This window comes from Juglans microcarpa x Juglans regia, chromosome 8S, assembly GCF_004785595.1.
Source record: "Juglans microcarpa x Juglans regia isolate MS1-56 chromosome 8S, Jm3101_v1.0, whole genome shotgun sequence".
NCBI lineage: Eukaryota > Viridiplantae > Streptophyta > Magnoliopsida > Fagales > Juglandaceae > Juglans > Juglans microcarpa x Juglans regia.
The window spans coordinates 4,517,714-4,530,189 of record NC_054609.1 but is presented as its reverse complement, the minus strand read 5'-3'; the positions used below and the strand labels follow the sequence as shown (position 1 = coordinate 4,530,189).

At 38.0% G+C, this 12,476-nt stretch overlaps 1 protein-coding gene across 1 annotated transcript; it reads left to right on the top strand.

Moving 5' to 3' along the window:
- The first annotated feature begins 3,469 nt into the window (after positions 1-3,469).
- On the top strand, positions 3,470-4,560 carry LOC121244123 (probable carbohydrate esterase At4g34215). The gene is made up of 2 exons (XM_041142171.1): positions 3,470-4,063; positions 4,369-4,560. The coding sequence occupies exons 1-2, from the start codon at positions 3,470-3,472 to the stop codon at positions 4,558-4,560; spliced, it is 786 nt and encodes a 261-aa protein (XP_040998105.1).
- The last annotated feature ends 7,916 nt before the right edge of the window (positions 4,561-12,476 follow it).

The window sequence follows — 12,476 nt, the reverse complement described above, 5'->3', positions numbered from 1 at the left end:
CTTCGTTACGAGCGATACCTAGCTTCTCGTCTGGCGTGTAATGTGACCAGGCATCCTTTAGTCTTCGTTAGCAGGGTCCCCCAGAGGAGTTGTACCAAGAGTGTTACCGTCTTGATTGAGCCTACTATTGCTTGGAGACAACCTAGGGGACGTCATTCAATTTTACATGCTCCAGAGCGTCCAGGGGAGCTACATCAAGATAATGCCTCGTCTTGGCTTGGGGTTGTGAGATGCACGCACCCACACAAAAATATATTTACCAAAAATCTATTTTTCAGATTACGCAACATAACAGAGAACATAGCACAGTTTAATAAGTCATGACAGATTTCAAGAACAGTAATATGCAGATGCAGGACATGCAATTTGTTGGGTGGCATGGAATAGCACACAACAGTCACACACAACAACACAGTAGTCACAAATTCGTAGTTTCACAAATCCCAACTACACGCTTTTCCCATCCTCCATCTGGCCCTTGGCCCAAATTTCAACAACAACTACGTCAAATAATCCTAACACTTTCTCGGCCCAAAGCCCCAGATTGCAACGAAGTTAGCGATAATTTCATGTTAGAAATTTATGGGTCACGCTGGAGCTTTACTTACAAAGCGGAAGGCAAATATTCTAGATGATCGTGCATGATGGTTTACGGGGTCCCGCAATAGAATTAGTGTGCGCGTCGCTGCGAGGACGAACAAAGTTGGTTAGATAAAAAACTGGACATTCAATAAAATGAAACACAAGGCAAGAGGCATAAAGGCTTACTGTCGTGGCGTCTAGAGGAACAGAGCAGCGGCGACAGGTGGTGGTATTGGTGAAACGGCCTAAACAGATGGGTTAAAATGGGTTTCTTTTAACAAAGGTGGCAGATCCGACGTGATAATGGGTGAAGGTGAGGATTTTTGAGGTGGGACAGAGGCTCTAGTGAGCTTTAGCCCACGGGTTGGGTGGAACCCAGGGGAGCGAACGACAGGAAAGGGAATTGTGGTACACGAGGGTGGTTGCGCAACCACTAGAAGATAGCTAGGAGTGGCAGCGAACAACAGTGTTAGGGCAGAATTGAGCCTAAGGGTTTCAAAATGCAGATCAAAGGGTGGGGAAAAACTAGAACACGATTTTGAAGAGGACGAGGCCGATTGAGGGGTGGTTTGAGGGATGAGGAGCTCAGCCTATTTATAGGCTGATGGGTGGTTCTCGACAATCGCGATTGCGACTATGATTCGGGGTGCAGGGCGGCACGGGCTTCATGAGTGTCGCATGCGTGGCGTGCGATGAGTGGCTCGTGGCGGTGACAAGGCTTCACCATGGCCAATGCGAGCTCGGGAGCAGAGGGAGTGGGAGAAGACTAGAGAAAAAGGGCGCTCGGATTGAGGAAGAAGAGAGGTGGGGCAGTCAACAATAGAGTTTCGTGCTCGATGCACGCGTGAAGAGGAAAACAAATGAAAGGAAAGGAAAAGAGAATGGTGCATCGCCTGGGGAAGAAGGAAGGAAAAAACATTCACTTCCTCAGGCCACAAAACGACACCGTTTTGACGGAAGGGACTGGGCTAACTGCTAGTCCACGGGTTGGGTCGAGTTCTCCTCTCTTTCAGGCCTAAAACAATTGGCCCACAGCACCTACGCAACCCAAAAAAACCCACAAGCATCCAATTGGGCTCATATTAAGAAAAAAAAAATAAACCCTTAAAAAAAAGAATAAAATAAAATAAATCACACTAAGTTTTTGGGGTCTCACACAGAGCGCGCCAAACATTAGCCCCTCTCTCTCGGTTTCTCCTACGCTTCCCTCCTTAAACTCTGTATGGTTTGTGAGAAAGTTGAAGAGGTACGATTAGATATACATTCTTACTGAGATTGTTTCGCCTCATGTTTTTTATCCCCTGTAAACATAAAGATCCAGATTTTATTGTAAGGGTAAATGATTTTATTGTAAGGGTAAATCATGTCAATTAAGTATATGTTTGATGAAGAATGTCAAGTAAACATTCGGAATGATGTCATTCGTACAAACATCAAGACATTAATTTACTTTAAACGATGTCATACAAATAATTATAGAAAAAAATGTTATATATTCAAACGTTAATATACCTGAACTGGTACGTCGTACTAGTTCGAATATGTATTTGTTTAAGCGCGGGTATAAAGCTTCCTTATAGCATTTATGATCTATTGTATTATGTGGCATCATATCAATTCGTACGTGTATGTTAGTTGGATAATTTGTCCGTTATTATATTTTAATATGGCGGTTCAGATCATAAGGCAGTACAAATTAGCAATCGCAAGTTATTAATTGCTATTAACAATTACTATATAGTTGCATTTAAGTTTACAATTATAATGTAATTTTTAATCTTTAATTGTGTGAAGTTTTTTAAACATGATTTTCTTCGATTACAGTTCTCATGAAATTGTAATGAAGTGGTAACAAAGGATATCACTACAAAAAAAAGAGTATTTGAGACAGATTATTTGCGACAAAAATGACCATTTAGGATAAAAACAGACTCATTTTGACAAGAAATTATCATCATTTTCATAAAAAATAACTGGCAACAAATAAGCAATTTTAGTGTATGTAACGATGGCAGGGCAAGAAGACATGAGGGGTTAACATTGTGACCTTTCAAATTTTTTTATTACAAATTGTTTTAATTTAATTTAAATGATAAAAAAAAAGGAATGACGTGGCTCAATCAGGGATGGACCAGCCATGCATTTTGTTATTTAATTTTTTGGTATAATTATGAAAATTGGTATAAGAGCGCATTAGATCCAATAAAATTCACTTTTCACAACTTTTTCAAAAATTGTCTTAAATAATATAATACCAATCAAATTAACTATTAATGAAAATGAGTTTAAAAATCACGAGTACTGTAATCAAGTTTATTTTCTCAGTTACAGAGATGGGGCAATATTTTATTTAATTTATTGGAATTATTAAGATAATTTGTTCTTGTTAATATATATAGTAATTGAGAAATAATAATTAGCACCTGACAATTCGTATCAAAGCGTTTGATCCAATCGAAACCGATTTTCATAACTTTTTTAAAGAATGGCTTCATGATATATATAACAATCAAATTTGCAAGAAGTACTGAAAACAAATCTCAGTTATAAAGACGATGCTAAAAAACGAACTAAATTAATTAAAATCAGAAATCAAAGGATCACAAGCGAAAAATACTAACTATTTTGGTGGTTTTGTTTTATTTTTATTTGTTTACCCTTAATTTGGTGGTTGAAAGTTCCTGATTATATTGAGAGCTAGTTAGGTTGTTTTCATGGTTAGAGAGTTGAGGGCTCAAAATATATCACACACCCTGTGCTGCTAATAAATTGCATGGAGTTCCAGAATGTCTATATATATATATATATATATATAGGCCACCAACTTGTATTCCATTACTGCACAAAGCTCATGTACTGATCAATATCTAAAAGTCAAGCAAAAAGGATGTTTCTCTTCGTTATCTTCTTCGTGCTTGTTACTCATGTTGGTTCTATTATGCCTGGGGAGCTCAAACCCGACAACATATTCCTCTTAGCAGGACAAAGCAACATGGCTGGTCGAGGAGGTGTCTATAATGACACTGTAACCAACTTGCTCAAGTGGGATGGACTGGTTCCTCCACAATGCACTCCCACTCCCAAAATCCTCACACTCTCTTTAAACAAGACTTGGGAGATAGCTCGTGAACCTCTCCATAAGGAAATTGATAATCTGAAGACCTGCGGGGTGGGACCAAGAATGCCCTTTTCCAACCAAATATTGGCAGAACGACCAGACTTTGGCGTGATTGGTCTGGTCCCTTGCGCAATAGGAGGAACAAAGATAGAACAGTGGCAAAAGGGTACAATAATGTATAATCTGTTGATTGATAGGGCAAGAGCTGCAAGCCAAAGTGGTGGACGTATTTGTGCACTGCTTTGGTATCAAGGAGAGAGTGATTGTGGAGAGCAAGACGCCATGCTCTATAAGGGAAGGCTGGAGAAGTTTTTCAATGATGTTCGACAAGATCTCAACTCTCCTGACCTCCCTATTATCTTGGTATTTTCTTTTGTTTATTTGTTGCTTTCTTAGTTTAATTTGTTTGCATAAAGTTTCTTCATTTTATGTATGGTTTTAAACTCATAAACTGACATAGTTTCATATCATGATACGTTAGATCTAGCTTATAATAAAAGTAATTTTACAATCTAATGGAAGCTTTTTGTGGAAATTTTTTGTGGCTAAATCATTTCTCCTTTCACAAATTGGTCAAAGTACACGCAACACACACACACACACACACACAATGCATCTTTGCAAATCGTTATAAAAATTCTAAACATATATATACATATTTGTTGCAGGTTGTAATTTCTAGTGGAGAAGGAGAGTTCCTAACATCTATAAGAGATGCTCAGCTGAATATAAACCTGAATAATGTCGATAGCATTGATTCCGTGGGCTCAACCTTTATAGCAGATCACCTGCATTTGGATACAAGTTCTGCTGTTCACATTGGTCAAAAGCTAGCTGATAGTTTTCTATACGGCATTTAGCCCTAGAAGTATTTAATCCAGTAAAAAAAACTAATTGATCGTCGAAATTCATTGATTTAAACAAATAACATATGTTTGTATGGGAGTAATGTACTTGATTTAGTCTTAGGGTATCCAGTAAATAAACCTGATCAATGGTCGAAATTCAATAATCTAGATAAATAACATGATGTGTCTATATCATCTTAAATAATGTAAGATCGATCAAGAGAAATGGGAGAAATCAACTAGTGATCAATATTGTCCCATATCCATGAATATTGCTCTTTCTTTCTATGTTTGTGATGTCCCTGTTAATGCTTTGATTTCGTATGATTATGATGTACTCTAATATGCTGCCCATTGGTAGCTAGAGAAATGTAATTTGAACTATCATGAGAATTAAGGTGCCGTTTGGATAGTGAATTGAGATGAGTTGAAATAAAATTTAAAATTTAAATAAAATTTTATTAGAATTTTATTTTTTAATATTATTATTGTTTGAAATTTGAGAAAATTGAATTGTTTATTATATTTTGTGTGGGAATTTGAAAAATTTGTAATGATAAGATGAAATGAAATACTTTCACTATCCAAATGAGGCTAAAATCTCATGGAAGTGTTGTGCCTTAGTTGCATGGAATCTCGCTTTAATGATCGATCAGCGTGTTTCTCCATTATCTTCTAATAAGGTTTCCGCCTTTGTTGCACGCTCAACAATCTTATGTTGAAGATAATATCAAATCCAAGTGATTTACTGACTATTAAAATTAAATCAAGATAATATCAAATTAAATTATTGATTTGATATATATATATATATATATATATCAACCACTTAAATTAACAACCACTCAAACTATGATATATTAGCTAATGTATTTGAAAATGACAAAATTTAGGTTAAAAAAAGTCGGTTATTGAAATTTCTGCTCAAAGATTATATATAATAGCATGATGTGGCGCCCCCAATCTCCATTATATAAATACACAGGGATCGAGACGCCAGGATGGTGACAACACGATCACGCATCCCAACGAAGTGCCAGTGTGTGTACATGCAACGGTGTACAAAAGAAATAACGCAACGGATAGTCAACTAAATACCAGAATTTATTTGCAATCAAAACATCAATAAAAATTTAAATAGCAGTTATACAGTCGTCCATAAAAATATAATCCAATAGTTTTAAATAAACAATGTATTAAAATAAAGTAGTCAAGCGAGTGATCCCAGATCACTCGTCGGGCAGAGCCGTCTCCTCAGGCTCGCCCTCCTCCTTCTCATCTGCATCAAAACCTGCGTTACCACAAAATGGTATCGCAGGTAAGTATGACCCAAAATAACAACGTAATATAAAATGCATTAAATGCAACTAACATGCATACACATGGAAAATATGCATTTTACTCAACACATCATTTTCTCGAAAATAATTATTTCAACACACGCCAAAATCCCATTTTGGCCCAAAATATTCGTAAAACATTTTTCCAGAAAATGATTTACCCAGAAATCCAACTCGCACTATTTTTCCAGAAAATAGTGCATTAATTCCATATGCACCATGGCCTCCCTTATGGGCCATCCGCACGTCCTGGCTTCGTAGCGGTGCTCAGTTCCGCGCCCGGCGCGTACATGGCCAAGCACCCACACTACGCAACGAGCGATAGTTCCGCGCCCAGCGCGTACATGGCCAGAGATCCTCTAGTCCCCGCCAGCAGAAGGACCACGGAGTCGGCACCAGACCATCTCGTCCGATCCCATTGTCGCCCGGCGACAACCCAGGGGACGTTACTCAGTATATTCCGCTCCCGAGTAACCAGATGAGCTCCACCGAGTTAATGCCCAATCTCGGCTCGGGGTCGTGATACACACGCACCCAAAAATATTATCACATAAAATCATAGCTTTTCAAATCACACATGAGCATGAATGCAATGCATGAAAATCCAGTTTTCTTTACAAACATGATCATGCATGAAATAATGATATGAACATGCACCAACACTGATCCAACATCCATCCAGAACCAATCCCAACAAATCCAATCAAAACAACTCATCAACAACCAAACTAATTAAACCAAACCAACCAAACAACTCCAATCACAAATCCATCCGACCCCCGAACTCCTCGGACTCATTCCGGCATGCCAAATAAATACAGTGAAATGGGTTAGTGCAAAAATACATTTAAATTACGAAAGTTCTTTGGAGAAATACTTACAGCGCTATATAGCAATTTCCGAAAGATCATGAAGTTGAAAAAGACGACGTCTGAGCAACACCACAGTGTCAAATACACTGTGGCCGTGGGTCACAATAACCAACTTTTCAACGGGTGCAAACGAAAACTCAAGATTGATAGGGTAGGCCTAGGGAGGTCGGTGAAGCTAGTGGTGGTGGTGGTTGGCCGTAGGTGGCAGCGCAGGGGTGTTTTTAGGCCAAAAATATCCAAAACGAAAATGGAGTTGGATGTGCTTCACCGGTGACGGATCGGAGGTGGGGTTGGATCTATTGGGTTGCTAGGAGGTTGAGGATGATGTGGTGAAGAGATGGTGGCCGGAGGTGGCTCGACGGCGGTGCGCGAGCACAAAGAACTTCGCGGCTTGGAGAGGTTCGTGGTGGCTAACGGCAGCGATGGAGGAGCTGGAAATGGAGGGGGGTGATCGCCGGCGGCAGGGGGAGCGGAGGAGCCGGGCGTTGTCGACCACCGCCGGCGCACGGCGGCGGCTGGAGGAGAAACGAACTCACGACGAGAGAGAGAGAAGAACTCGCGCGCGAGAAGGAAAACCAGGACGAGAAAAAGAAAAGAAAAGAAAAAAAAAAAAAGAAAAGAAGAAAGGAAAAAGAAAAATAGAGGGAAAAGAAATGAGGTCCAATCCTCATAACTTGGGTCACGAAAATGATCCAACGGAAACGATTTTAAAACAGTTAGTGAAATAAAATATTTCAAACACAGTGATTTACATGAAATTAAATAATTAAACCCAATAATAAGTTAATTTAATTTGAGAAGAAATTTAAACACATAACAATAATTAATTTAAAGAAATCACTTCGAAAATAATTTTCGTAAACTAAAAATCATAAAAATAACCCAATTAAAAATTCAATAATTTTAAAATAAGAGAATAAAATTTTGAATCCATAAAAATAATTCATTCAGTAAAAATATACTAAAATACGGGGTGTTACATTCTCCCCCCCTTAAATAAAATTTCGTCCTCGAAATTGGCAAGATCAACATTAAGACTAAGACAGGAATAAGATTCAACTAAGAGCAGACTTAAGAACGTACCGCCAAAATAGTCCGGTAAGACCACTCTATAAGCAACCAGCCAAACCTTCCATACGATCTGAAAAAAGGCCAACATATCTTGGGCTAAGTTTTCCTTTCTTATCAAAGCGCTTAACGCCTTTCATAGGAGAGACTTTGAAATAAACCCAGTCATCTATTTCAAAGGATACGTCTCTTCTTCTCGTATCTGCATAACTCTTATGGCGACTTTGCGCTTCCGCCATTTTAGTCCTTATAAACTGAACTTGATCATTCATTTCTTGAATTATCTTAGGCCCAAACAGTTTGCTCTCGCCAACTTTCATCCCAACATAAAGGCGATCTACACTACATTCCATACCCAGCTTCATATGGGGCCATCCGAGTGGAGGAATGAAAATTTTCATTATAAGCAAACTCAAATAGCAGCAGATGATTCTCCCAACTTTCATGAATTTCTATGACACAAGACCGCAACATAACCTCAAGAGCTTGAATAGTATGCTCTGATTAACCATCTGTTTGTGGATGATACGTAGTACTAAACTTCAACTTAGTGCCTAAGGCTGCCTGCAAACTCTCCCAAAAATGAGACGTAAACCGCGGGTCTCGATCCAACACGATACTCTTGGGTACTCCATGCAAACGCTTTGTCTCCTTACCATATAATCGAGTCAACTTACCCAAAGAGTCAGTATTATTAATGGGCAAGAAATGAGCACTCTTGATCAACCAATCACCAATCACCCAAAATGGAGTTCTTTCCACTCGGAGTCCTCGGCAAACCCACAACAAAATTCATAGAAATATTATCCCACTTCCACTCAGGAATAGGGAGAGGTTGAGGTCTACCTTGATGCTCAGCCTTAACTTGACGGCACGTGGCACATTCCTCAACGAACATGGCATTATCCAACATACTCATTTTAGTCCCCCAATGACACATCACGACCAGTATTCCTAGAGTGACTGCTATCCAAAAATCTCATTTCCTCGAGAACCTTAATACAACATCCAATGATCAAAAGCCCTTACAATAATATGTGCCAACTGCAATCAACTTCTATGCTCCAACTTCTAAACCTTCATTGAATTCTACTATTGGAAACCTAATAGCCACTTCCAATGTTAACCATCAGTAACAGATTTTGCACAACCAAATGATTAATCTCCAATTACAAGTATCTTCTCAAAATTCAAGTCATCATTAATTCTTCAAATCAGCACAATTTGAACTCTTGACTACAACAAAAATACCACGCTTCTGTTGCGCACTCTGATATTCGTCACATGCATAAAACTTACGTCCTCATGAAACTAACACCATCGAGTACAAGGTGGCTCCATTCCTACTAACCAAAACTCTTATCACAATTTGGTAGAAAAATACTCTCTCTCCCAAAACCACGAGTTATAACTCAAATTTCTCAATTAACTCCAGCTGCCTTGATCAAAATCAAATTCCATAAAATACACCCATGATCATTGACAGAAAATCAATATCAAACAACCTCAACATCTCAAATTGAAAATAAGCAACTTCAACCGAAAATACATTCATCTCATCTACAATAAGAAGCATACTTTAAAAGACTCAATTCCAACCTAGCGAACCAAAAAGAGTGCCTAGAGACTTCTACCTAACAACCTAAACCCGAAAGCTCATCATCTACATTTTGAACATCTGATCTAGCGGTGACTAAATTCACTACGAACCACCATTGACTACACCAAAACATTATCAAAACCTTCTTGGTAACTCACCCACCTATTTCTACTCCTATAAGCTAGCATTAACACGACTAGTTCCTTCAATAGCATTTCACTATTTAAACCTTAATGCAAGCCATACTGCTTAAATATTCAATCTACCAAAAGCCATTGCAAAGCACCCAAGGACCCTATTGCTTTATTAACCCACATACTTGATCATATTATCCACCGTTGATGCCTAAGCTTCAACTTCGAAGATCTTTTCATACACCATACATGATGTCCCAACAATCTCTCTTCAAGTTAAATAACAATGTCCTTAATTCAACCAATTGGATGCTCAATCTCCAAAGGTAAATATAGCCTCAAAATAAAAATGAAAATAAAAAATAAAAATAAAAATAAAAATAAAAAATACCTAAGTAAGCTCAAGTCACAATTAATTCCTGAAAATAATCACAATAACTATTATCAACCATGATTCCATTAAGTAACCCACTTGACTACACACTCCAATTGACTCACCAAAAACTCCAAACCAAAATCTCTTGAATTTAATACTATTGTATTTATTTATCTTCAACACCTATCCAAGACAATTCTTCCAAGCCAAAAATGAGACAAGGACCCTTGTACTCTCTGAAATGCATACACATTCACCACTACTACGCATCGATCTCAAACACACTTAGCTGGAACCAATAATCCTCCAAACGTGCAAGTGATCTGCCACTACCATTTCCACCATCTGGGCCTATATCCTCGAAATCAACAAGAATCATCTCCTACGTCCGCACCATCTATTATTCCTTAAAATTGATATGGATTAAATCCTCAACCTATCACTAACCTCGAGCTAAAAATAATCATTATCTGAACTAGATTAACATCTTCAATCCTCGAAAAATACACAAACTAGATCATTACCTCCCATCTCCAAAAAAGTTCTCTCCTAAAAAAAAAATCTCATGTCAATAACTCAACTCAGATCAATCCTAATTTAATGGTTACTAACTAATCAATTGATAGAATAGACCAAGCCAGCATACCAAGTCTACAAAACTAAGAATTCAAATCCTATTATAATTCAACCCTTCAACTCTGCAATTCTAAAACCTTAAACCAGATAAAAATCATTTCCCAAAATCTTAAAGATCTATGACCTTATATCTAAAACATTCACCTTATAAAACTTGTAAATTCGAAAACCCCAAATGTTATCAAACTGCTTATCAAAGTCGGCAAAATCGAAAACTTCTAATCTAACTAATCCTTCGAATGCTTGTTGAACCTATCACCTTAAATCCAATAAATTTATTTCCTAAAAACTATAAGGCCATAAACCTTAGGTGACCTTCTCAAAAATATAACCTTGGAATTCGTTGAACTTACAACCTCCTATGCTATAGCCTCATGACATATCTCCACGAAATATAAAACCTCAATTATCTTATTCCCCAGAGATCACCCAGACCATGCCGTTCCCTTCAAGCCTCGATATAATAAAAACAACCCAAGTCGATAAAAGTTCAAGCCGACTACACTAAATATTCAAGCCTAACAATAGCAATCACAGTCGTACTATCTTCCTGTTATAGCACAACTCTTAACCTGTTTTTCAACTCTGAACAAAACAAAATAAATAAAATTTCATAAATAAATAATATACGACAAAATGAATAAAACCAACAATAAAATATCATAAGACAAAATGAATAAAACAAATGAAGTAGTGCACAATAAAATAATTAAAAAAAATAAATAAATAAAATAAAATAACTTGCCATAAAATAAAACAAATAATATAAAATAAACAAACAAATAGTATACAATAAAATAAATAAAACCAACAAAATATAAAAACATAAATAAATTAAAACCATTAAAATAACATACTTCAAACCAAATAATTTCAAATAACAACTTTAAAACTTTCTGGTACTCCATCTATGGGACATGTGGTTTTACCCAGAGCTGAACTGCTCTGATACCACCTGTGGCGCCCCCAATCCCCCTTATATAAATATACAGGGATCGAGACGCCAGGATGGTGACAACACGGTCACGCATCCCAACGAAATGCCAGTGTGTGTACATGCAACGGTATACAAAAGAAATAACGCAGCGGATAGTCAACTAAGTACCAGAATTTATTTGCAATCAAAACATCAGTAAAAATTTAAATAGCAGTTATACAGTCATCCATAAAAATATAATACAATAGTTTCAAATAAACAATGTATTAAAAAAAAGTAGTCAAGCGAGTGATCCCAGATAACTCGTCGGGCAGAGCCGTCTCCTCAGGCTCGCCCTCCTCCTCCTCATCTGAATCAAAATCTGCGTTACCACAAAATGGTATCGCAGGTAAGTATGACCCAAAATAACAACGTAATATAACATGTATTAAATGCAACTAACATGCATGCACATGGAAAATATGCATTTTACTTAACACATCATTTTCTCGAAAATAATTATTTCAACACACGCCAAAATCCCATTTTGGCCCAAAATATCCGTAAAACATTTTCCCAGAAAATGATTTACCCAGAAATCCAACTCGCACTATTTTTTCAGAAAATAGTGCATTAATTCCATATGCACCATGGCCTCCCCTATGGACCATCCGCACGTCCTGGCTTCGTAGCGGTGCTCAGTTCCGTGCCCGGCGCGTACATGGCCAAGCACCCACACTACGCAACGAGCGATAGTTCCGCGCCCAGCGCGTACATGGCCAGAGATCCTCTAGTCCCCACCAGCAGAAGGATCACGGAGTCGGCACGAGACCATCTCGTCCGATCCCATTGTCGCCCGGCGACAACCCAATGGACGTTACTCAGTATATTCCGCTCCCGAGTAACCAGATGAGCTCCACCGAGTTAATGCCCCATCTCGGCTCGGGGTCGTGCTACACACGCACCCAAAAATATTATCACATAAA

What these genes read in the sequence shown, in the direction of transcription:
- LOC121244123 (XM_041142171.1), top strand. Translation starts at nt 3,470, where the DNA reads ATGTTTCTCTTCGTTATCTTCTTCGTGCTTGTTACTCATGTTGGTTCT. An exon ending in CTGACCTCCCTATTATCTTG is followed by an intron (nt 4,064 to 4,368) that starts GTATTTTCTTTT and finishes TATTTGTTGCAG; the next exon opens with GTTGTAATTTCTAGTGGAGA.